This window comes from Protopterus annectens, chromosome 6.part0, assembly GCF_019279795.1.
Source record: "Protopterus annectens isolate FY-2018-M chromosome 6.part0, PAN1.0, whole genome shotgun sequence".
Taxonomy (NCBI): domain Eukaryota; kingdom Metazoa; phylum Chordata; order Ceratodontiformes; family Protopteridae; genus Protopterus; species Protopterus annectens.
The window spans coordinates 638,186,431-638,213,729 of NC_056737.1; the positions used below are offsets into that span (position 1 = coordinate 638,186,431).

The 27,299-nt window shown below is 42.0% G+C and overlaps 1 protein-coding gene across 1 annotated transcript in view; it reads left to right on the forward strand.

The window, feature by feature from the left end:
* The window catches only part of RTRAF (RNA transcription, translation and transport factor), a 558,130-nt gene that overhangs the window by 333,289 nt on the left and 197,542 nt on the right, over nt 1-27,299 (forward strand). The window contains exon 7 of the mRNA XM_044074328.1: nt 16,068-16,116. Within this exon, the coding sequence (XP_043930263.1) occupies nt 16,068-16,116 (49 nt within the window). The remainder of the gene's footprint in view (nt 1-16,067; nt 16,117-27,299) is intronic.

Sequence of the window (27,299 nt, forward strand, 5' to 3'; positions counted from 1 at the left end):
CTGTCCTACTCTGGAGGCAGTCTGGGACGATTGCCCTTACACCCAGTGGCATGGGAGTCCATTACGACAGATCACTGGGTTCTTCAGATAATATCCAGAGGTTACTCTATTCCATTCATTGCCCCTCCAAATATTACAAAATACCTCCCCAGATGTTCCACCCGCTCACAGAGAAGCCGCAGCTCTAGAGGTTTCAAAGCTGCTTCTCAAATGAGCCATCAAACATGTACCCCCCGATCAGTCCGGATTAGGCGTCTACTCAAGGTTCTTTTTGGTGCCAAAAAAGACTGGGGACCTCAGGCCCATTCTAGACCTATCAACATTAAACCTGTCTGTAGCCAAACAGAAATTCCGGATGGTCACCCTACAGTCCATTCTACCTTATCTCTGAGAGTGTGACTGGATATGCTGGTTAGACCTTCAGGATGCTTACTACCACATCAAAATACATAGAAGCTCCAGGAGGTTTCTGCACTTCCGGCTGGGAGCCAGTCATTCTCAATTCAGAGCCCTTCCTTTTGGTCTCACCACAGCCCCCAGGGTGTTCACCAAGGTAATGGCAGTTGTAGCGGCTCACCTGAGGCTTTAGGGTATTCAAGTGTTTCCATACCTGGACGACTGGCACTTCGCTGCACCCAACAAGCATCACTTGTGTCTGGCACGAGATTATTTCATTCGGTTAGCAGATTTACTCTGAATTACTGTCAATGTTCACAAATCCCATTTGCAACCAGTACAAGTTCTAGACTTCATTGGGGCACGGTTAGTCAGTTTGCAGATGAAGGTATTCTTAACTCCAGACAGGATGTTCTTCGTGTTTCACTGTTGCAGTCATTACATTTGGGTAATCCTGCTGGCAGGTTGCCCTCAGTCGGCCTGAATTCCAAAGTCCTGGGTCCTGCGTTGGCTGCTGTCACCCCTTCCCTGATGTCAGGTCGTCGGGGTATAAAAGATGCGGCCGACGCCATTTTCTTTACTCTTTCTTGCCGCGCGGTGCCCAAAGCAGAAGCAGTTTGCAAGTGCCTGTCGGCCGACTCCTGAGATTTTCGTGTTAGAGTTTCGTGTTCGAGTTTCAGATCCGAAGTCTTCAGTAAAGCTAAGTACCCCATTGGGGAAACTTTTTTTTTTCTTGCTCCAGACCGAAGTCAGAAAAAGTAATTTCTTGTGGAAAGCAAATACCTCATAAGGACTTTCATTCTTACTGTATTCCTTGCCTAGGCCCTAATCACAACGTTTCTGGTTGTCGGTTTTGTGCTAGATTTAACCAACGCACTATTAAGCGTCGGTATGATTTTGCTTTAAACTGTTTTGGACGCCGGTTTAATTATCCAGAAATGTCAACAGATAGCCATCTGACTACCGGAGTTCACAAAAAACACAAAGAAAAGGAGAGAGAGAGAGAGAGAGAGAGACCGAGGCCCAAAACAGACTAAGCTTCTCCTAAGCCAGTCGCCTGTTCTCAGTGAGGCTCTTTCGCTGCCCCTGACGCCTGCTACTTTAGAGTCGCAGGCCGCTACCGACTCCCACGTGGAGTTGGCCATGCCGCTGGAAACTCGAGGTATCGGAGCCTCGGATACTATTCCTTCAGATGGGTCCGGAGCTGCTGAGCAGTGTATTCAGACCTAAACATCTTTACATTAAACCAACCTCAGCTTCAAAGGCAAAGACTAAAACACCTTCTAAAGCAAAGAAACAAACTCAAGAGCCACATGGACAGGCCTCTATGCCCAAAAAACAGATGCTCAAAATGGCTGAAGACTTAATTACCTCAATCAGGGGTTCCCATCCCCCTCCTGATGAGGCCTCGGCAAGAGACTGACTGTAAATCTTCAGATCAGGTTTCTATTTTTTCTGATTCCTCTTCTGATCAGGAATATTCTCTTCCCTCCCTATCCGGATTCTGATGCTGAAGAATCTATACCTTCAGCTTCTCTTCCAGAGGACTATTCTTTTGGGGAAGCCTTGCATGCCATGAGGGAGCATTTCCACTGGGAGAGCCAAGATTTTTCAGAATCTTAAGAGGCTCAGGGATTTCCTTTTACTACCTCACCACAGGCCACTAGCCATTCCACCTGTTTTAGATGTTGTAGATGATTTGTTTTCGGAGTCTAGTCTTACCCCTAACTCCTTACCTCCAGCTCCTGTTAAGCCTGACATATTACAGGGTTCCCAGCTCTCATAAATTCCATTTTAAAAACCCTGCTGCAGACCCAGAAACTATTTCACAGGGTCCCAAAGGAGTTAAGGCTTCTAGGGCACTGGATAGATGGGGAAAAAGGTTTACACATCTGCTGCCTTGGCTATAAGGGCCTTAAACTGTCAGTTTCATGTGCCAAATATCAGCAACATGTCATGGCATTGCTTAAATAGAAAATTTTATTAAACTCTGAATGTGCAGAAAACAAGGAAATGCAGGATTTATTGCATGCAGCTGAACAAGTTGGAAAGCATACTTTGCAAGGTGGTTTTGATTCTTTGGAAGCCTCCTGCAGGGCCGCAGTTACGGGTTCTGTAATTAGGAGGCATGCTTGGTTAAAGGAACAAAATCTGCCTGATCATGTAAAAGTTAAATTATTAGATGCACCTTTACAGCATGATACTTTGTTTGGTGTTAAGGCAGAGGAGGTGTTAAAGAAGATGGAGGACAAAGCTAAATCTATTCAGACTGTCAAAGACTTTTTACAAGTACAGCCACCTAGGTTTAGTAGACACTGGCCTACAAAGAATTGGTTCTTTTCTGTGTCAGACAGACCTCAAAGGGGCAGATCCAGACACCCTAGAGGCAGATCCCAGGCGCAAGGTTCCTACAGGTCAAAGCAATGGGGTGCTTCTACCTCCAAAGTTGAAGAAGACAAATCACTGCCATACAGGAAACAGTCCCAATGACTTACCCCTGCCTGCACCAAGCACTTATTTCCTGGCAGCACCCTTGGGGGGGGGGGGGAATTAGCACTTTTTTCTCAAAATTGGCACATTATAACCCAGGACAAGTGGGTTCTAAATATCGTGTCACAAGGGTACAAGTTCCACTTCCATACCCTGCCAAAGGCAAACGGCTGGCCAAGTCTGCCAAAAAATCAATGGGCAGAGGCACAAAAACAAGTCTCATCTCTCATTGACATGGGGACCATTCAGCAAGTACCAGAGCAAGAGCAGGGACAAGGATTTTACTCAAGACTGTTCTTGGAACCCAGAACACATTCCTGGATATACCAAAATTCAAGATGATGACTTTGCAGCAGCTTCTGCCCATGCTGGGCAAGACCACTTGGCTGGTGACTCTAGACCTAAAAGAGGCATACCTGCATGTTCCTATCAGACAATTGTGCAGAAGATACCTCAGATTCAAGGCTGGCTCAGTGCATTACCAATTCTCTGCACTGCCCTTTGGCTTATCTACTGCACCCAGGGTCTTTACAAAGTGCCTGGCACCAGTAATTGCATTCTGCAGACAAAGAGGAATACAAATGTATCCTTACTTGGACAACTGTCTAATTCAAGCAGAGAACAAGGACATTCTTCTACAGCATCTGGCATTTGTGAAAAGTCAACACCAAAGAAATCAAAACTAGTACCCTCTCAAGAGATAATATTCCTGGGTGCAAGCTTTAAATACAACTGCCCAGATGGCTTACCTCACGCAAGACAAACAAAGGCAACTGAAGACCTATTTCAAAATGTTGGCAACAAAGGCCCAGTTATCTGCAAGAAAAATTCTGCAGGCTTTGGGCTTCATGGCATCCTGCATCCTACTAATTCCATATGCAAGACTGCATATGAGGAAACTTCAGTGGTACCTAAAAAGTGTTTGGACTCAACATTGCCACAGCCTGGAAACAATGATTACTCTCATTCCCTGCCTACAACAGGAGTTTCGATGGTGGGCAAAGGCTTGTCACCAAAACAGGGGACAGCCATTCACATTACCCCCAGCCAGGCAGACACTAACAACGGATGCATCAGATTATGCCTGGGGGGCCCACATGGCAGGAAGATGCATTCAGGGTACATGGTCCTCAACCCAAATGCATCTACATATCAATCAAAAAGAGATGCTAGCTGTTCAGAATGCCCTGACGGCCTTCAAGGACCTACTTCATCCGGGACAACTACTGATAAAGACAGACAACACCACGGTCATGTGGTATATAAACAAGCAGGGGGCACACATTCTTACCCCCTTTGCAGATTAGCCATGACTTTGTGGGGTACAGCATTAACTTACTAAGTACATCTGCAGGCACAATTCCTGCCAGGAAGGAAAAATACTCTGGCAGACAAACTATGCAGAAACCTCATGGATCCCCACGAGTGGCAACTGGATCCACAAGTCTTCAGCATGATAGCAAGGAAATGGGGATGCCTGGACATAGATCTATTTGCCTCCCCTCACAACTACCAGCTAAAAAGATTCTGCACAAGGACTTATCACAGACAGGCATGGAAAGTGGGCGTCCTATCTTTCAGCTGGAAAAACCTGTCCGTATATGCCTTTCCCTCACTGCTTCTCCTCCCAAAGATACTCCTAAAGGTCAGACAGGAGAAGCAAAAATGATACTGATTGCCCCAGACTGGCCCCACCAGTACTGGTTTCCAATCCTAAAGAACTTGTCTCTATGCCCAGCTGGGACCATACCTCAAATACCTAATCTACTGTCCCAGCAGAACAATCAGATCCTGCACAGCCAACTCAGGACTTTAAACCTGGCAGCATGGCGGATAATGTAGTCATACAAAGCACACCTCTCAGTAAAGCTGTGATGGATGTCATTCTGGAGGCCAGAAGGCCTAGTACTAGAAAATCTTATGGTGGAAAATGGAAGAGATTCTGTGCTTGGAACCAGGCACTAGGAACTGATACAGCTGTGCCAAATATTCCTCAGATTTTGCAATACTTAACCGAGATGCTGGACAAAGGCTTAGCTTTTTCATCTATTAAAATTCATGCCTCTGCCATTTCGGCTCATTGCAATACAGAGCCACCAATCTTTTCTCATCCCTTATTAAAACAATACCACAGAGAGCCAAACATTTAAGGCCTCCAAGGAGATAACCAATGCCTGCATGGGACCTCAATTATGTCTTCGAAAAACTCACCCTGCCTCCTTTTGAGCCAGCTGCTACTGCTGATATAAAGTTTTTATCTTGGAAAACAGCTCTGCTCCTAGCAATAACTTCTGCGAGACGAGTTTCAGAGCTACAGGCATTCATGGCTGTGGAACCTTTCATCATTTTTTATCCAGACAGGGTCTCTCTGAGGACAAACCCAACATTCATGCCTAAGGTGGTGTCCAGTGTGGCTCTTAACCAAACTATTCATCTGCCAACTTGTTATCCAAATCCACAGAACAAGGGGGAGAGAATTCTGCCTTCTTTGGACATGCACAGACGGACTAGATTCTACTTGGACAGAACCAAAGTTTTCAGAAAGAGCAATTACTAGTGGCATACTGCAGGATCACAAGGAAAGGCTATCTCAAAGCACACTATTTCAAAGTGGATAGGCCACTGCATTAGTTTCTGCTACTTACACCATGGCAAGCCAGTGCCTAAGGGCATTAGGCCTCATTTGACCAGAGCGCAGCCACTTCAGCAACCTTTCTCAGGGGAATACCAACCAAGGACATTTTAGAGGCTGCTACTTGGAGTTCAGTGCACACCTTTACAAAACATTATCATCTGCCACTCTACTCTAAATCCAGGGCAGGCTTTGCCACTGCAGTTCTGCAGGGCCTCATAGCTGCTCTTAATGCTGTTTAGCTCCAGCCTTCCATCCATAGCTTTGGGACTCTACCCAAACGTAATGACTGCAACAGTGAAACACGAAGAACATAGTACAGTTGTGTACACTTACCATAAATGTAGATGTTAGAGTGTATTCACTGTTGCAGTCCGGGTTACCCACCCGCCATCCGCCTTTTTCTTCTGATGGAACCTATCTTTCCTTCTCTGATTTATACAACCTATGTGGTGTATTTGCTTGTAGATGAAGGTAAAGTTTATATTGGTGCATGTATGTGTGTGTATGTATGTAAAAAAAAAAAAAAAAAATATATATATATATATATATATATATATATATATATATATATACAATATTCCAATCCCAATAGTGCTGATGGATACTCATAAAAATCAATGCACTTGTAGAAGTCCGTTCACTTTAGCGTATTCAGAATAATAAGCAGATTACTTGTAAAAACTATTTAATAGAACGTAAGCGCTTTCACGATATAAAAATCGCTTCCTCAGACGTTAACAAATTTAAATCTCTATACAACACATTTATGTAAAAACATCACATCCCGTACAAAAAGTACGTCATTTCCTGTAAATTAAAACTAATTGATCCATAGCAGGTAACAGTATCTAGATGTTAATTCATCTATAAGAGCCATATGTAATGCATATACCTTCCTGTAATGCCTTCTTGCAAACTTAAGTTATCATCCTTCCACATTTCAACTAACTCACTGGTATGAATCATGTACATTATAAAACATTTGCAGAGACGTTTAACAATAGGAACACTTAAAAAGCAAAATCAGCACGTGTAACTAAGCTCGCTAATACAATGGCACAATTCTAAGGCTATTACTAAGCACAGTGTATGGTAGAAGCGTGTTCAAAATACCTTAAAGATGTTGCATGAAAAGCAAGTTACCCATACCGCAAAACACATCGTGCAATATGCAGCTAAAGGCTGCACGAGTTACATTGCGTTGTGTCACTTCCTCTCTAGCACTTTGAAAGAATTGGAAGAATTGCTTATCTGCAGATTAAGTCAGATAAGTACAACCATAAGCAGCACATTTTAATTAACTCGTTAGTATGTATCATTATAAGACATTTGTAGAAGCGTTTAACAATAAGAGTACTCCGCACCTATAACTGAGCACGCTGATACAATGACACAATTCCAAGAACAATATATATTAAAAGCGTGTTCAAAATACCTTGTAGGTGATACATAAAAAGCAGATCACGTATTCTTTCCCTTAACGCATCATACAATATGCAGCCAAAGGCTGCACGAGTTGCGTTGCGTTGCATCACTTCCTCCCTAACACTTTAAGAATTGCTTATCTGCAGAGCCATAAGGGTTGACATAGCATATCTAGCTTGGATAACATCAATCTAAAAACTGGTCACGAGTGCCAATAGGCATATAAATGAACTACAACTAATACAGTACAAACTATCGGCAAGTCATATGAGTAATCACAGATAATAATAAATGTATTATGTTACCTCACTCTCTAACATCATAAGATGTAATATATAAATAATAAAAGATAAATAATAAGTGTGTTATATTACATCAGTTCACTTTTAACACTATAAAAATCCCTTGTTTATAAATAAATTCAATAAACACAGTATATCAAACTGAGAAGACATGAAAATAAATAAAAATAGTGACAATGATAATCTAAAATTGATCAACAGCACCAATGGGCATGTAGACAACTATTATGCTACTAACTTTTGGCACATCGTATAATGTAGAAACGTGTATAAAATTTTATAAAGAATATAGATAAAATATATTCTTTTAAAAATATATATATTTTTAAAATTATATGAAGTGGTCAATATGAATTGTGGATCATATAAAAATGTAAAATATATATAGAGTAGAAACGTAAAAATAAATATATCCACATTATATATGGAAACATAAAAATGTATATATCCACATAGTGATGTATGTATGTTACAAAAGAAAATTAAAGAATTAAACTTCTACATACAGCCAAAGGGATAAATAATAAAATGTAAATATGTTAATTTGGGAAATAATTAATGTATGGGTCTAGCTTTTAAAACCGGTTTTATGGATATGGATTCATTTAGACCTATTAAATTAAACTTCTACATACAGCCAAAGGGATAAATAATAATAAGATGTTATGGGTCTAGCTTTTAAAACCGGTTTTATGGATATGGATTCATTTAGACCTAAGCACCTATGTGCACCTAGTCTAAGAATCCATTTCAACCTTAATTATTTCCCAAATTAACATATTTACATCTTATTATTATTATTTATCCCTTTGGCTGTATGTAGAAGTTTAATTCTTTAATTTAATAGGTCTAAATGAATCCATATCCATAAAACCGGTTTTAAAAGCTAGACCCATACATTAATTATTTCCCAAATTAACATATTTACATTTTATTATTTATCCCTTTGGCTGTATGTAGAAGTTTAATTCTTTAATTTTCTTTTGTAACATACATACATCACTATGTGGATATATACATTTTTATGTTTCCATATATAATGTGGATATATTTATTTTTACGTTTCTACTCTATATATATTTTACATTTTTATATGATCCACAATTCATATTGACCACTTCATATAATTTTAAAAATATATATATTTTTAAAAGAATATATTTTATCTATATTCTTTATAAAATTTTATACACGTTTCTACATTATACGATGTGCCAAAAGTTAGTAGCATAATAGTTGTCTACATGCCCATTGGTGCTGTTGATCAATTTTAGATTATCATTGTCACTATTTTTATTTATTTTCATGTCTTCTCAGTTTGATATACTGTGTTTATTTTCACAAGCTGTGTTTATTGAATTTATTTATAAACAAGGGATTTTTATAGTGTTAAAATGAACTGATGTAATATAACACAATTATTATTTATCTTTTATTATTTATATATTACATCTTATGATGTTAGAGAGTGAGGTAACATAATACATTTATTATTATCTGTGATTACTCATATGACTTGCCGATAGTTTGTACTGTATTAGTTGTAGTTCATTTATATGCCTATTGGCACTCGTGACCAGTTTTTAGATTGATGTTATCCAAGCTAGATATGCTATGTCAACCCTTATGGCTCTGCAGATAAGCAATTCTTAAAGTGTTAGGGAGGAAGTGATGCAACGCAACGCAACTCGTGCAGCCTTTGGCTGCATATTGTATGATGCGTTAAGGGAAAGAATGCGTGATCTGTTTTTTATGTATCACCTACAAGGTATTTTGAACACGCTTTTAATATATATTGTTCTTGGAATTGTGTCATTGTATCAGCGTGCTCAGTTATAGGTGCGGAGTATTCTTATTGTTAAACGCTTCTACAAATGTCTTATAATGATACATACTAACGAGTTAATTAAAATGTGCTGCTTATGGTTGTACTTATCTGACTTCATCTGCAGATAAGCAATTCTTCCAATTCTTTCAAAGTGCTAGAGAGGAAGTGACACAACGCAATGTAACTCGTGCAGCCTTTAGCTGCATATTGCACGATGTGTTTTGCGGTATGGGTAACTTGCTTTTCATGCAACATCTTTAAGATATTTTAAACACGCTTCTACCATACACTGTGCTTAGTAATAGCCTTAGAATTGTGCCATTGTATTAGCGAGCTTAGTTACACATGCTGATTTTGCTTTTTAAGTGTTCCTATTGTTAAACGTCTCTGCAAATGTTTTATAATGTACATGATTCATACCAGTGAGTTAGTTGAAATGTGGAAGGATGATAACTTAAGTTTGCAAGAAGGCATTACAGGAAGGTATATGCATTACATATGGCTCTTATAGATGAATTAACATCTAGATACTGTTACCTGCTATGGATCAATTAGTTTTAATTTACAGGAAATGACGTACTTTTTGTACGGGATGTGATGTTTTTACATAAATGTGTTGTATAGAGATTTAAATTTGTTAACGTCTGAAGAAGCGATTTTTATATCGTGAAAGCGCTTGCGTTCTATTAAATAGTTTTTACAAGTAATCTGCTTATTATTCTGAATACGCTAAAGTGAACTGACTTCTACAAGTGCATTGATTTTTATGAGTATCCATCAGCACTATTGGGATTGGAATATTGTGTCTATTGACTTATTGTTTTTGCTTCGTTGGGTTCTGGTTTTTGGATATATATATATATATATATATATATATATATATATATATATATATATATATATATATATATATATATATATATATATATATATATATATATATATATCTATATATATATATATATATATACACACACACACACACACACACACACACACACACACGTGTATATATACATATATATAAAATTTTGGCTACCCTTTTAGGGGGCACCTGACATCTGGGGCAAGAAAAACTAAAGAAAATGGCGTCTGCTGCATCTTTTATACCCCGACGACCTGATGTCAGGGAAGGGGCGACAGCAGCTGATGCAGGACCCAGGACTTTGGAATTCAGACAGACTGAGGGCAACCTGCCGGCAGGATTACCCAAATGTAATGACTGCAACAGTGAATACACTCGAACAGCTACATTTATGGTAAGTGTACACAACTGTACTATTCTACATCTCAGGTGTCACATAGCTCAGATAGCGAACTCCAAAGACTAGCAAGGTGCTCTGGGCTCCATGGCTGCCGCCATATCTGTTCTCCCTTATGCGTGCCTTCACATGCAGGTTCTTCAATGGACTCTGGCTGTTCAATGGTCTTGGCTAGATCTGCCCCTAGAATTTCCGATCAAGATCAGTCGCGTCTGCAGGGCATCTCTTCTTTGGTGGTTAAGTTCACCAGAGATATCAAAAGGACGCCCATTTGCATCACCTCCAGTCCAAACCACAGTGACCACGGACGCCTCCCAACTCTGTTGGGGGGGGGGGGTACTGTTCGGGAAGGACAGTCCAAGGCACGTGGTCCCAGGCAGAGACCAAATTGCGCATAAATGTTCTAGAGATGAGGACAGTGCTTTTAGCATTGGAAGCCTTTCACGCAGTCTTCCCTCTCGGATTGATTGCAATTCAGTCAAACAACATGTCTGTTGTCTGGTATATCAACAAGCGGGGGGAACTAGATCCTGCCCTCTGTCGCGAGGCCATGAGAGTGCGGGAATGGGCGATTTCCACCAGTCGGTTTCTGATAGCAACGCACATCCCGGGGTGCTCCAACATTTAAGTGGACAGATTGAGCCGGGCCATTCTGATGCCTTATGAGTGGTCTCTGAAACTGTCAGTAGCGGAGATCTTCCTGGTATGGGGTCAGCCTTGCTGCGATCTCTTCGCATCTCCTTCCAAAGTGAAGTGCAGTGAGTTCTTCGCTCTGATTCCCTCACCAGGCTAAGTCCCCAGAGACATTCTAGTCCATGCCTGGCCCCCCGGGCTTCTGTATGCTTATCCACCTTTACCACTCATTCCGAAGTTTCTTCAGAAAGCTTGCTGACTACGGTGCAAAGTGATCCTCATTGTTTCCCATTCCTTTGGTCTCCTCTCTTAGCTCCCCCGTGGGTTTCTGGATCCCTGCCCGGATCTAATTTCCCATCTGTCGGGGACACGTCCACCCGATCTGGGCAGCCTCAAACTAACAGCTTGGCTGCTCCAGTGCCGTTAATTGCCAGGACTCCCGGTCCTTCATCCCTGGTAAAATCCATTCTGGTGGCCTCTCTTAAAGACTCAACTAAAACTTTATTGCAGTAAATGGAAGCGATTTTCCATTTGGGACTCAGAGAGAAAAATAGATCCCTTTACAGCCCCTGTTCCAGCGGTGTTGGACTTCCTGTCTGGTATCTTTCAGCAAGGAGCTAGTTCCTCCACAGTGGAAGTACAATTGGCAGCCATTTCCAGTTTTCATGTTAGTGAAGACAACATGTCCTTAGCCTCCTCTAGGCTGTGTAAGGCTTTTCTTAAAGTTACTTTTCTGTTACGGCCTCCTGTCAGGGATTCTGTACTTCCTTGGGACCTTACTTTTGTTTTACGGGCATTTGTGGCTCCTTTTTTCGAACCTGCAGCTTCGGTGGACTTGAAATTTTTGTCCTGGAAGACAGCTTTCCTAGTCGCCATCACATCGACTAGGAGAGTTTCTGAGCTATGAGCTCTGTCTGCCATGCCTCCGTATTTGGTCTTCCACAAGGATAGGGTCTCCCTCCATACTAACCCTTCCTTCTTACCTAAAGTGGCATCTGAAGCAAACCTAAACCGGTCCATTAATCTGCCCGTTTTCTTTCCCAACTTCCAAAATAAAGGTGAATACAAACTCCATTTGTTAGATGTTCATAGACAACTTTGTTTTATCTTCATAGAACGAAGCATTTCCGTAAGACTGACCAATTGTTTTTCCTTTTCCAAAGCTTTTATGGGAAAAGCTATTTCTAAAGTTTCTTTAGCCAGATGGATCACTCTCTGCATTTCACATGCCTACAAAGCAAAAGGTTTATCTCCTCCTGGTATTAAGGCTCACTCTACCAGGTCCATGGCGACTTCTACTGCGTTTTGGTCTAGGGTGCCGTTGGACAATATTTGTGCAGCAGCAATATGGGCCAATTCACATACCTTCATTTCCCATTACAAATTGGATCTGATTTCAAGGGGTAGAGCATCCTTTGGCTCTGCGGTCCTCAGGAATATCCTTCCATAAGGGCCTCCCAGGATCGGAGTAGCTGGGTATTCTGTCCCACAGGTTGCAGATAAAATGAAGTTAACTACTTCAGATAAAGAAGTTATGTACTCACCATAACGTTCCATCTGAATAGTTATACTTCATTTTTCTGCAACATTCCCTCCCTCCGTCCCCAGGACCTTATCCTGTTTTCAGGGTTGGTTTATTGGGTTGAGTTGCATATATATTTTTAGTTGCAGCAAACTCGATCTGAGGGAAGATAGGAGATGGTAGGGCATTATGGGTAAGGGGAGGAGCTCGGAGCTTGGAGCAGATGCTAGAAAAAAGTTGCCGGCTTGGATCCAATACAGATCCGTATACCCACAGGTTGCAGAAAATGGAAGTGTAACCTCAGATGGAACGTTATGGTGAGTACATAACTTCTTTTTTTTTTTTTTTTTGTCTGTAGGAAGAGTCCTGGTTTTTGATGTTTTCTTTATGTTTTGCTGTATATGGGGGGTCAAATTAACTTTTATTGTCAATGATAACTCCTCGAAGTTTGGATTCCTACACTATTTGCATGACAGTGTTGGATGCAAGGATGTTAATGACAGAGTACTAGTTTAGTAGTCTTTGGATTAAGAAAGAGTTGGGCATTTCTTAGCCTGGATTCAACTGCAGTAAAGGACTGTTGAGTTTTGAAATTAGTTCTGGTAGTGATTGAGCAGTACAGATTATGGTGGAATCAGCATTTTAAATGAGGGTTCCAGGGAGAGGGAGAGTGTGAAGGTTGTTTGTGAAAATGCTGAGTAGGGGTCCAAGGATGGAGCCTTGAAGCGACTTCAGTAGGGTTGTGGAGAAAAAGGGTGAGAGTTCACTGGACCATTTCACTGCTTGTTTACAATCCTTGAGGTAGTTCTGAAACCATTTTACTGTATTTGAGAAGCCCAAGTTAGACAGTGTGTTCAGTAGTAAGGGGTGAGAGACCGTGTCAAAAGCCTTGGAAGGATCAAGAAATACTGAGGTTGTGTAGCATCCTGCATATCTGGCCTTGTTCACTGTGTCTGTAAAGGATAATAAGGCTGTAGCTGTGCTGTGACTGGGCCGGAAGTCATGTTACGTTTTGGTTAAAAGATCGTTTTGTTAGGTTTTGGTTAAAAGACCATTTTGCAATTAACATTGCATTACCTGGTGATGGATACCTCAGTTGAGAATTTTGAATATGGGTGACAAGGACGGAAATTGGATGGTTCAAAAGAGTTGCCGCCTTTGTGGATGAGGATGTGAGATTGTTTCCAAATGGTAGATACTTCTGATTCAGTTAAAGACCTATTTATAAGGATATTGATTAGGTAGGCAATTGAGTTGGCAGCCAGTTTGAGGTAGTGTGGTGGAAGATTATCAGCTGAGGTTAAGCAGGGTTTTTAGTTTTTTGTAGTAGTTTAATAGTATCAGGGGGTATGCGCTGAAATGAGAATGGGGATTGTATGACATTTTGTTGAGTAGGGGGTTATTAGTGACAGGGTTAGAAGTAGTTGATGGTATAGAGTTGTGTCTGAATAGGTTGAAGGGTGGGGGGGGGGGGTCCAGCATTAGGGGTACTAGCTCTGACATTGATGTTCTGAAGTGCTTGTTAAAGTTTTCTGCTATTTGTGATGGAGGGGTATTGGGTGATGGAGTGTGTTTTGTTTGTTCCAGGGTAAAGTAGAGAAGATATTGAGTGGCAAAAATTTTGGGGGTTGATTTTATGCTAGAGTTGAAGCTGGGAATAGTAAGACTTATCTCTGATTAGTTTTGTTCCTTTATTATGTAATGTTTTGAAACTGCCATGATTTTGTTTAGTTTCCAGGTTGTCCAAACTAGGTCCCTTTTCTTCATCAGTTTACATTCCTTAGAGAGCCATAGTGTTCAGTTCTTTTTGATTCTTTTCATACGAATGGGAGCTAGGGTATTAAGTATGTGAAGGGAGGTGTTATTAAAGTAGAGTACAGCGTCATTAAGGGGTAGTTGTTTAAGGGGTGTCCAGTCTATTTCATGTAGGAGATTGTTGAATTTATGCTGACAAAAATTAGTTTAATTACTAACTGATTTTACAGTGTATGCTTTTAGTTGTTGGGAGTTTGCTCTGAGGGAATAAGTTGGCAGATCATTGCTCAGAAAACTAGACCGTGTACTGGAAGGGGGGGTAATTGGTGGGGTGGGATAGTAAGATCCAGTCTAGGATGGATTGGCAGCTAAGATCTTTGCTGTATCTTCTTGGAGTATTGATAAGCTGAGAAAACACATACAGATTTATACTGTGTGTAGGGTAGTTGGAAGCTGTGGTTTGTCAATCTATATTTGTCTCCTAAGGTTTTTTCAAGGTTTATTGTGTGGGATGTCCAGGATATAAAATATTTTCCAAACACTGGTATATTGTGATCCAGTGGGATGGATAGCGAGCTGTATATATAAAGCTGTATGTAAGAAACCTGACAGGAGTAGAACACAAATTTGTTAAAATTGAAGGTAGGGGAAAGATGAATGTGCAGAAGTGCCCCTTCTAGTACTGTTTCAGTTATTAATATAAAGACTGAGAGAGAGTTCCAGACAGACTTCAGAGTCCTCTCCATTACAGGAAGAACTGCCTTAAAATGAAGGGCATTGCAAACGGTCCTCTTAAATTCTCCAGATGTTATAAGGCAGTTGAAGAGATCATACTGATATGTGGACTACTACAGCATTTAAAATTATTCTAAGAATTGAAGAGTAGCTTTATTGGAAATGTATTATGAATATTTACAGAAAATATTTAATATGTAATGCATTGCATGCTTCATGGATAAAATTGTATGTGTATTTCTAGCTTAAATGCTAAAGAGCTGGCTACAGTGATTTACATTTCACAGTATAATTCTTTAGAACTTATCAGGTTTTTCGTTCATGTGTTGTATTTCTGGGTTATGTATTAAGCCTTCTGACATGACACCTGGTATGTTGTAGACTGTTCATATATTGTTGGGAACCGCTTGGTTGTCATTTATGTATTTCTTGTTGCTCTTAGATATCAACATTAGATCCTTGAATAATAGGATCTTTCTGCAGAATAGGTTTCCACTTTCAGCCCAGCTGGTATCGCAGTTGTCTGGTGGCTGTTATATGTAGTTTTGTAACAGAAATACTCTTGGTTTTGATTTCACAGTATTTTCCTTCAAGGTCTGTAATGTGTAAAGAATCTTTCATTCTTTCCTATTCTGTCCTGCCCATGTTTAGGCCAAATGATTTAGAAAGCTAGAAATTCATATTTTTGGACTGTTAAGTCATTCCACAAATGTATGTGTTGGTACATTGTATTTTCACACTTTTTGAGGCTAAGGAAGGGAACAGATTAAGGATGCACATTGTTCCTTTTTTGGAAAGGATACAGAATGCTTTCCTGCAGCCACATACTTCCAGTAACTCTGCACTAGACAGTACAAGTTATGCACGCTGGGGACATTCTTTCACTTGCACTATTCTCAGACATGTTTCCTACAGTAGCGGTGGTGTTTGTACATTTGTTTTAGTAGTAAGTTTGCTAATATTGTACTACACACTCCTTGCATGAAATAAGCTGTAGATGCAATAGTGACTGAAAAGCAGCATGTAAACTCTGCTTTTTTGTAAACTAAAATTATGATGTAATCATCTTTTTTTTTCTTCCCAGGGTTTGCCCATTGCACTGGAGAAGCACGTTCTTGGTTTTGAAACTGGAGGTAAAGTTTTCATTATGGGCCATATTCACTGATATGTTTGGTGTCTGTGTTTTGAGAGGGGGTTGTGTATATTGTGCCATGTATACACGTACCATATTGTGGCCCCTGCATTTCGGGTTTTTCTGAGGCTTCTCTGACTGTTCACACCAGACAGTTTGCACTTGATTGCATATTGAAATGGAGGATTTCATAGAGAAGGACATGCCTAGTCCCTTAATACCTTTTATTTTGCAAAGGAATCTAGCAGTATTTTAAGATAAAAGTTTGCAGGTGTGCAGTTGTCCATTCTGTTATGTTTCACTGTTGTTCTTTATTTGTCTTGTGTAGTATTTAATGACCTATTTTGTTATGAGCATCATTTGTATTGAGTGTCTCCTGTGCATCGATTACTCTTGGAAGAGGTCATTCTTAATCTGTTAAACTGATGTATGTTATTCCTAAACCACTTTCTAGGAACCGTTAACACAAGGACTGTATAGCCCAGGTTGGGTAACTATTACCCTGTGTAACATGTGTCCTGTGCACTATTTGTAATTCATTGCACTTGCCACTTGCACTGTAGGAACAGTACCCATGTTCTTCATTCCACATTGCTGCAGTCCTAACTATTGGGGTAGTCCGCTGTCCAGTCGGCCCGAATACCAAAGTATATGGCTGACGTCGGTCAGGGCGCATTAGACTGACGTCAGTACGTCAGGGTACTAATGCGCATGACCGACGTCATATCCCCAGTCTTTTTTGCCGCATGGTCCGATGCAGAAGCAGTTTTGCGAGTGCAGGTTGGCGTTCTGAAAGTTTCTGAAGCCAGAGTTTCAGACCGAATCAAAGTTGGCTAAGTACCCCGTTGGGGAATATTTTGTTTTTTTCTTGCCTCAGTATTTAACCGGATGTCAGAAAAAGTGAATAACTGTATTTCTTGTGGGAAACAGATACCTCATAGGGATTACCATACTTTGTGTATACCTTGTTTAGGGCCTGAGCACGGCGTTGTTGGATGCCGCTCTTGTGCTAGATTTAACAAACGCACTATTAAGAGAAGGTTAGACTGTGCCAGGTTAGTGTTTGGGAAGCGTTGTAATTATAAAATGCCGTCGGATGCTCCGCCGCTTCGCTAAAAAGCAAGGACAAAACAGCAAAGCCTAGAGTGGAAGAACCGACAGTCCCAGACGTCGGTTCTTTAGAGGGCTCAGTGGAGCCGGAGGTTTTGCCAGGTGTTTCTTTGGAGTCTCAGGGAGAGACTTTACTGTTACAGGATGTATCCTCTCAGGAAGTAGGCCAGGCTGAGGGGGCTTCTCAGGTGGCTGTTCTTCCCTCTCTTCCTAAGGTGGTTAGAGCCTCCCTTCTGTTTCCAAGGCTTCTTTGAGGGCAGGCCAAGTTTTGCTTCAGTGGGGGTTTCTCCTAGTGCTTCAGGGTCTTTGCCTAAGAAACATATGCTTAAAATGGCAGAGGATTTGATTACTATGATAAGGGGTTCTATGCCCCCTCCTGATAAGAGGCCTAGGGTGGAACCTGAATTTGAGAGTTTTGAGCAATGCTCGGAGGCTTCTGAGTCTTCGGCTGAAGACTTGCAGGAGTTCCCTCCTTATTCTGATTCTGATGTGGATGATTCTACTCCTTCAGCTTCTCCTCCTGAGGATTTTTCATTTTCAGAGACTCTGCATTCCATGAGGGAGCATTTTAAATGGGAAGGTCAAGATTTCTCTGATTCCAGGAAAAGGCTTAGGAATTCTTGTTTTACCCCAGCATAGGCCTTTAGCTATACCTCCTGTTTTGAATGTGGTGGAAGATGTTTTGCAGAGGCTTCCCTGAATCCTGATTCTTTGCCTCCTGCCCCAGTTAAACCGGATAGGTATTATAGGGTGCCTGAGGCTCATAAGTATCTTTTTAAGAGTCCTAGGGCAGACCCGAAACTGTCTCTCAGGGGCCTAAAGGTGTGAAGGCCTCAGTTGTTAAAAATCCTATCCTCCTGATAAAGAGGCAAGGGCTTTGGATAGATGGGGAAAGAAAGTGTATACTTCTTCCACTTTAGCCATGAGGGCGTTGAATTGTCAGTTTCACATGTTAAAATATCAGAATTATCTTCTTTCACAGTTGAAATCTAAGGTGGATGCTCTGGCGGAAGGTATTGAGTGTAAAGAGTTGCAGGATTTAGTTCATGTGTCTGAACAGGTGGGTAAACATTCCTTGCAATGTGGTTTTGATGCTGTGCAGGCCTCATCCAGGGTGGCTGCTACTGGTTCTGTTCTTCGTAGGCACGCCTGGTTGAGAGATCAGAATTTAGCTGAGCATGTTAAGACACGGATTTTGGATGCTCCTTTGCAGTCTGATGTGTTGTTTGGTTCGCCTGTAGAAGCAGTTTTGAAGAAAATGGAGGACAAGGCTAAGTCTATGCAAACTGTTAAAGATTTTTTGCAGGTGCAGCCCCCGAAGTTTAGTAGAAATTGGCCTGCTAAGGGATGGACTTATCCTGCTTATGATTCCCAGTCTAGGGGTAGGTCTAGACGTGGTAGGGGCAGAGCTCAGGGTTCTTTTAGGCCTAGGACAGGGAGTTCCCCTGCTCAGACCTCTGGTGAGGGCAGGGGTCAGTCCTTTCATAAGCAGACCCAATGACCTGCCTTTTCAGCTGCCAGTTCATTCTCGCCTGGCAGCACCGTTGGGAGGAAGACTGTCTCTTTTCAAAGAAAATTGGGATTTAATTACCCAAGACAGATGGGTTCTGGATATCATTCACCACGGTTACAGGTTTTATTTCCACACCTTGCCTCCTTTCAAAGGCATGCCAGACATTCCTCCTCTACAAAGACAAGAGGCTCACAAGCAGATTTCTCTGTTACTCCAAATAGGGGCCATTCAGCCGGTTCCTGTGCCAGAAAGGGGCCTAGGATTTTATTCTCGCCTGTTCCTAGTACCGAAGAAGGGGAACACGTGGCGACCAATTTTGGATTTATCTATCCTCAACACTTATCTGGACATTCCCAAGTTCAAAATGTTGACGTTACAACAGCTTTTACCTCTGCTGGGCAAAGATCACTGGATGGTAACTTTAGATCTCAAGGAAGCTTACCTTCATGTGCCTATAAGACTAAGTTGCAGAAAGTATCTGCGTTTTGAGCTGGAAATTCTCATTATCAGTTCTCTGCATTGCCCTTTGGCTTATCTACTGCCCAGAGTATTCACAAAGGTTCTGGCTCCAGTGATAGCTTACTTCAGGCTAAAAGGAATTCAAATCTATCCTTACTTGGACGATTGCCTGATTCTGGCTCAAGAAAAGGAAGACCTTCTACAGCATTTGGAATATGTCATAGCAGTGCTAAGATGCCTAGGGTATTCTGTGAACGAAATAAAGTCCAGTCTAGTACCCTCTCAAGACATGTGCTTTCTGGGTGTGAGACTGAATACAGCAGCCCAGATGGCCTTTTTAACCCCGGACAAACAAAAGAATCTTTCCAGTTACTTCCATCAACTATCTCTTCAGTCCGGGCTGACTGCAAGGACAGTCCTTCAAGCCTTAGGGTTCATGGCATCTTGTATTCTGGTGCTTCCCAATGCCAAACTGCATATGAGGAAGCTACAATGGTATCTCAAAATGTATGGACACAGCACTGCCAGGATTTGGACACTGTCATTCAAATAATACCTTGCATTCAAAAGGAATTTTTGTGGTGGGCTCAGGAATGTCACCTAAACAAGGGACTCTCTGTGACCCGGCCAGAGGCGAGTCAGATTCTAACGACAGATGCCTCAGACATTGCTTGGGGAGCTCATCTAAATGGAAAGTGGATACAAGACAAGTGGCCTGCCAGACTACAGCATCTACATATCAACATGAAGGAGATGTTAGCAGTCCAGTTTGCATTAATGGCTTTCAAGGAGTTACTTCTTCCAGGGCAGGTGTTGATTCTAACAGACAACACAACTGTCATGTGGTACATCAACAAACAAGGGGAACACATTCTTACCCATTGTGCAGGCAAGCAATGATTTTATGGGAGACTGCGCTCAGCTTGCAACTAACTCTTCAGGCAAGGTTTCTGCCGGGAGCACAGAACTCCTTAGCAGATGTGTTAAGCAGACAAATCATGGATCCCCACAGTGGAAACTGGATCTTCATGTATTTCAAAAGTTGACAGTGTCCTGGGGAACTCCAGACATAGATCTGTTCGCTTCTCCACTAAACCACCAGCTGCCAAAGTTTTGCACAAAGAGGTTTCATCACACAGCTTGGAAAGTGGATGCTCTTTCTTTCAGTTGGAAAAATCTTCATGTGTATGCTTTCCACCTCTGCCTCTTCTTCCAAAGGTGCTTCTAAAGGTCAGACAAGACAAGCCAAGGATGATTTTAATAGCTCCAGATTGGCCTCGGCAGCACTGGTACCCATTACTGAGGAGTCTGGTAAAGAAGCCTCCATGGCCTTTACCCTTGATTCCACACCTGTTGTCTCAGAGAGAAGGTCACCTGCTCAATGTCAAGCTTCACTCTCTTCATCTAACAGCCTGGCATATTCTGTTTTGAAAGACAGCAGGTCTCAACTTCCTCAACAAGTTTTAAATGTGATTATGGAAGCCAGGAGACCTAGTACAAGGAAAGTGTACGCAGAAAAATGGAAGAGATTTTTATTTTGGAGTGCAGCAAACAATTTGGAGATTTCTGAGCCTAATTTGAGTGTGGCTCTTCAATATCTTACTGAGTTATTGGACAAAGGTTTGTCTTTCTCTTCCATTAAGATTCATGCTGCAGCAATTTCAGCTCACTATGATTGTGACCCACCGCTGTTTTCGCATCCTTTGTTCAAGCAATTTCTTAGAGGGGCAAAGAATATAAGACCCCACGTGAGCTCCTACTCCTGCTCGGATCTTAATTTTGTGTTGGAGAAACTTACTCTACAACCTTTTGAACCTCGGCTACTACTGAATTGAAATACTTGTCATGGAAGACTGCTTTTTTGTTGGCCATTACTTCTGCAAGAAGGGTTTCTGAGTTGCAGGCCCTTATGGCAGTGGAGCCTTTTTTGATTTTTCATAAGGATAGAGTATCTTTACGTACTAATCCTTCCTTTATGCCTAAGGTGGTTTCTAGTGTGGCTTTAAACCAAACTATTCATTTGCCTACTTTTTATGCAGATCCCCAAAATAAAGGGGAAAAGATTTTGCACACTTTAGATGTACACAGGCAATTGCGTTATTATTTGAGCAGGACTAAGGATTTTAGGCAGTCTCAGCAGTTGTTTGTTTCTTTTGCTTTGAGTTCTCAGGGCAAGCCTGTGTCAAAACAAACTATTTCTAGATGGATTGGGTGTTGCATTACATTTTGTTATTCCCATCATGGCAAGGAGATTCCAGCTGGGATTAGGCCTCATTCCACTAGGGCTACTGCCACTTCAACAGCATTTCTGAGGGGGGTGGCAACTAAGGATATTTTGGAGGCAGCTACTTGGAGTTCAGTGCATACTTTCTCTAAGCATTATCATCTTCCTCTCTACTCTAAGTCTAGGGCTGGGTTTGCCACAGCTATTTTGCAAGGCATGTTGTCAGTTCCTGCTTCCTTATGATTTGCCAGCCTCCCTTACCTCTGCTTTGGGATTCTACCCAATAGTTAGGACTGCAGCAATGTGGAATGAAGAACATAGTACAGTTTTGTACCTACCATAAATGTAGATGTTCGAGGATCCACATTGCTGCAGTCCAATTTACCCTCCCTCCTTCCCCTCTGTGTTTAGGGGTGGTTATGTAGGTGAGGTTATATTCTGCTATTTTTGTATATTTTGTATATATATTTTTTGGTGCAGGTATGTTGGGGGTTTTTGGTTTTTGGCCTTATCTTTTCAGGGTCTTCTGACATCTGGGGCAAGAAAAGACTGAGGATATGACGTCGGTCATGCGCATTAGTACCCTGACGTACTGACGTCAGTCTAATGCGCCCTGACCGACGTCAGCCATATACTTTGGTATTCGGGCTGACTGGACAGCGGACTACCCCAATAGTTAGGACTGCAGCAATGTGGATCCTCGAACATCTACATTTATGGTAGGTACAAAACTGTACTTTTCTTATCCTGCTCAACCTTTAGTCATCTTAAGGGATTGAGCTCATGTTGTATGTGCGTGTGATGTGTAAATTTGGAGTGAGAGCTATTAACTTGCCATGCATGCAAGTGTCTTGTAGTGGCATCTTCATTATGGGTTGTTCCTTTGAGGACTTTCATCATGTTGAGCTGTTTTGTAATGCCTTTAGGTTGGAGACTCGTCTTTACTTTCCTGTGTCTTCCACTAAAGCCTCATAAAGTTGGGATTTGAAGAATTGCTTGCAGCATTCCTATATAGCTTCATTTTCTATCCTCAAGAATCTGAGACTAAACCAAAATAGAGGGGGCAGCAAAGGTCCAAAACTGGGGGCAGTTATTAAATATTAATAGGATATGTTTTCCATCTTACTTTTTCTGAAGAATAAGTATGAAACTGGCATTATACTGCAATTCATCAGTTATTTACCAGAAAATTACAAGGAAAAGCCAAAAATATGAGGCAAAATCGGGGATGTTTGAGAGCTGTACATTCATGTCAGTGGTCTTCTGTGTTTTAATGAAGTTTGAGGACTTCTTCCCTCAGTTGCAGTCTGGTAAATTCATTTTGAAGTGCTGTTTTGTTCCTCACTACTGTCATTTCCTACTGTTTGCATGTTCTGAGGATGTCCTTCAAGGATGCATCTGCAGTCCTAACAAATGGATTGTCCTGGCCTCAGGCAGCCCTTCGGTCGGCCGGATTCCAAAGTCTGGGTCTGGCCTCGGCTGATGTCGCACTTCACCCGACGTCATAGCTGCAGTTCAGCGGGTATAAAGGCATCAGCCGACGACATTTTCCTCAGTCTTTCTTGCCGCGTGGCGCCCGAAGCAGAAGCTGTTCGCAAGTGCCGGTCGGTCAGAACCAGAGATCGCTACTACCGAAGACTTCTAAAAAGCTAAGTACCCCGTTGGGGACTCTTTCTTGCCTCAGCCGATGTCAGAAAAAGTGAATAACTGTTTAACTTGTGGGAAACAAATACCTCATAAAGATTTCCACTCTTACTGCTTACCTTGTTTAGGCCCAGACCATGACGTAGCAGCCTGTCTAGCCTGTGCTTCTTTCAACCGACGGACACTTAGACGTCGGTCGGAATTTGCTGAGGAGTTTTTCAGCTCCGCTTTTGCTTACAACATGCCGTTGGAAACTCCGACTTCACAATTAGCTAAAAAGCGCAAGGAAAAGGACCGACACTCGCGGTCCGCGGTTTCGGCCGAAACCGCGGTTAAGTCAACCGCGAGTGTCTCGGTTTCGGCTGAAACCGAGCCCTCGGTTCTTCCATCGGCCGAAAGCTTACCTCCCACCGAGGCCTCATCCAGCATGGCTGAATCTGCTACTGAAATTCCACCTGCTCTTACCGGTTCACAGGATTTATCTGATACTATCCCTTTAGATATATCCACTCCTGCACATGGAGCTGCTAGGCCCCCTGCATTCATGTCGATTAAGGCTTTTGCCAGGGCTAAAGCAGCAAAATCAACCAAGACTGTGCCTATTAAGACCCCCTCTCACAGGCCTAGCTCTAGTACTCAAATGCTTAGTCTAGCAGAGGATCTCATTTCTTTGATCAGGGGATCCCAACCTCACCCTGACAGGGCCTCTCACCCACCTCCAGAGAAGAGGCCTAGAGCAGAGCCCCCTGAGCCAGTTTCTTCAGATTACTCTTCTGATACAGAAAATACAAACCCTCCAGAAGGCCCTTATTCTCCTTATGAGGACTCTGATGCAGAAGACTCCATTCCTTCTGCCTCTCCGCCTGAGGAATTTTCTTTTGGGGAAACCTTGCATGCTATGAGGGAACAATTTCAATGGCAGGGCCAGGATTTTTCAGACTCTAGGAAAAGGCTTAGGACCTTTTTGCATTTGCCACAGCATAGGCCTTTAGCCATTCCTCCAGTACTTACTGTTGTGGATGATGCATTTAATGATGCTTGTACTGCCCCTGATTCACTTCCTCCGGCCCCTGCTAAGCCCGACAGGTACTACAGGGTTCCGGACACACATTATCATCTGTATAAGGCTCCTTTTGCAGATCCTGAAACTATTTCACAGGGACCCAAGGCTGTAGCAGCTACCTCTGCCAAAAACCCCCTCCCCTCTGAAAGGGAATCTAGGGCCTTAGAGAGATGGGGTAAAAAAGTTTATACTTCTGCTACTCTTTCGGCTAGGGCCTTAAACTGTCAATTCCACATGATTCAGTATCAGGAATTTATGTTAGACCAGTTAACTAAAAAGCTGCCCTCGCCTGAACCATTAGACAAAAAGTCTCTTCAGGAAATGGTACATAACATACAGCAGGTCAGTAATCATTCCTTAAAATGTGGCTATGATGCACTGGAGGCTTCCTTTAGATCAGCTATGACTGGTACAGTGATCAGAAGGCATGCATGGTTAAAAGAGCAGTCCTTACCAGACCATGTAAAAGCAAAGCTCCTGGATGCTCCCATGGATAAGCATAATTTGTTTGGCTCACCTGCTCAGCAGGTGCTGAAGAAGGTGGAAGAGAAAGCAAAATCTGTCCAGACAGTCAAGGATTTCTTACAGGTCCAGCCACCAAGGTTTAGTAGGAACTGGCCTTCCAAGAATTGGTCCTTTCCAGACACCAGTAAGTTCACAAAAAATGGAAATAGCGCACCAGAAATAAAACCGCACTTTATTCAAATCTTCAGTAAAAACCACAAATAAATCCACAGATAAACGCTTTAGCAAGACAATGCATTTTCGTCCACTTCAATAGTAAGACTTCATCAGACAATTAATTCAAATTCCATTCCTCATTATATAGTAAAGTTAAAATCAAAAATAACCAGTAGAATCATTTGCATTCTAACTAAACCAATAAAAACAGTGGGGCTCATTAAATAGAGGAATTCTGTGTGTAATTAATAGTATCATAAAATCCTGTTAAAACATCTTCCAAAGTTTGAAACTTTTAAAACAATTGATCATAATGTCCTTAATAAATAGTTTAATAATTTATTCCAAATAAATAAATACAATAAAAAACTTAATAAATACCCTGTAAAAATGTGTATGTCCTTTCCAGACACCACCAGAGCACAGAGAGGCAGGAATAGGCGCCCAAGAGGCAGGGGTCAATCCAGAGGTGCCTACAGGGGACGTCAGTGGCAGCCTAACAACCAGCGAAGTACTGCCACAGATCCAGCCACTACCACTTCCACAGGACAATCACAGTGACTTGGCTCTGAGACCACCTACCAGGGAACAACTAGATGCACCCTTAGGCGGAAAGCTAGCCTTATTTTCAGTAAACTGGCATTACATCACAGGAGACAAATGGATTTTACAGACAATAGACAAAGGTTACAGGTTTCACTTCCATACTCTACCAAGGAAGAGAGGAATGCCAAACCTACCTCCAAATCAAAAGACAAAAGCTCTAGAACAAATAGACAACTTAATAAGGATGAGAGCTATAGAAAAGGTACCGTCTATGGAACAAGGGCAAGGATTTTACTCCAGACTTTTCCTGGTGCCAAGAAAAGAAAACCAATGGAGACCTATTCTAGACCTGTCCGCTCTGAACACATATCTCATTGTTCCAAAATTCAAGATGCTGACCCTACAGCAGCTTCTTCCCATGCTGGGCAAGGAGTCTTGGCTGGTAACTCTAGATCTCAAGGAGGCATACCTGCACGTCCCCAAATTGCAGAAGATACCTCAGATTTCTTGCAGGATCAGAGCATTATCAATTCTCAGCATTGCCCTTTGGCTTATCTACTGCGCCCAGAGTATTCACGAAATGCCTGGCATCAGTAATTGCTCATTGCAGGCTCCAGGTAATTCAAATTTACCCTTACCTGGACGACTGCCTGTTACAAGCGGACAACAAAAACAAATTAGCAAAAGATTTGAAAAAGGTCATTCATCTGCTACAAGCCCTGGGATACACAGTCAATATAAAAAAGTCAAGGCTGATACCATCCCAGAGGATAACTTTCTTGGGTGCAGAACTGGACACATCAAATCAAATGGCATCCCTCACAGCAGAAAAGCAGAAGCACCTTCCTCTCTATTTCATGGCATTAACAACGCAGAACCATCTAACAGCAAGGAAAGTCCTGCAAGCCCTGGGTTACATGGCATCCTGCATAATATTGATTCCACATGCCAGACTACATATGAGGAAGTTGCAATGGTACCTAAGGAATTTATGGTCTCAGCACAAGCACAGCCTAGAAACCCAAATTCCAATAATTCCATGCCTGAAGCAAGAATTCCAATGGTGGGCTCAGGCCTGTCAATTGAACAAAGGACTACCCTTCCACAGCCCTCAACCAAGCCAGACTATCACCACGGACGCCTCAGACCTCGGTTGGGGGGCTCACATGCTGGACAAGTGCATACAAGGCTTATGGACTCAAGACCAGCTGAACCTACACATAAATCAAAAGGAGATGCTGGCAGTAAAACTGGCAATTCAGACATTCAGACCGTTTCTTCAACAGGGTCAATTGCTGATAAGGACGGACAACACCACAGTTATGTGGTACATCAACAAACAGGGAGGCACACATTCATATCCTCTATGCCGGATGGCAATGGACCTCTGGAATGTGGCCCTGAGCTTCAACATTCAGCTCCAGGCAATATTTGTACCAGGAAAAGAAAATATACTAGCAGACATCCTAAGCAGAACTACCACGGATGCCCACGAATGGATGCTGCATCCAGACATCTTCAAATCCATTACAGGGAAATGGGGACTACCAGAAATAGACTTATTCGCATCCCCACACAACCACCAATTGAAAAAATTCTGCACAAGGACATACCACCCTCGGGCTTGGAAGGTGGACTCCCTGTCTTTCAGTTGGGAAAACCTGACAGCATATGCATTCCCACCTCTTCCTTTGATGCACAAGGTGCTATTGAAGATCAAAGAAGACCGCCCAAGGATCATCCTGATAGCTCCAGACTGGCCGAGGCAGCATTGGTACCCATTACTGAGGAGTATGTCTCAGGAACAAATATGGCCTCTGCCCCTAGTTCCCTTACTGCTAACACAGAACAACTTCAAAACCCTGCGTCCAAACTTGAAAACGTTGCAGCTAGCTGCCTGGAACATTGCATAAGACAAAATAACCCAGATTTATCTCAAAGGGT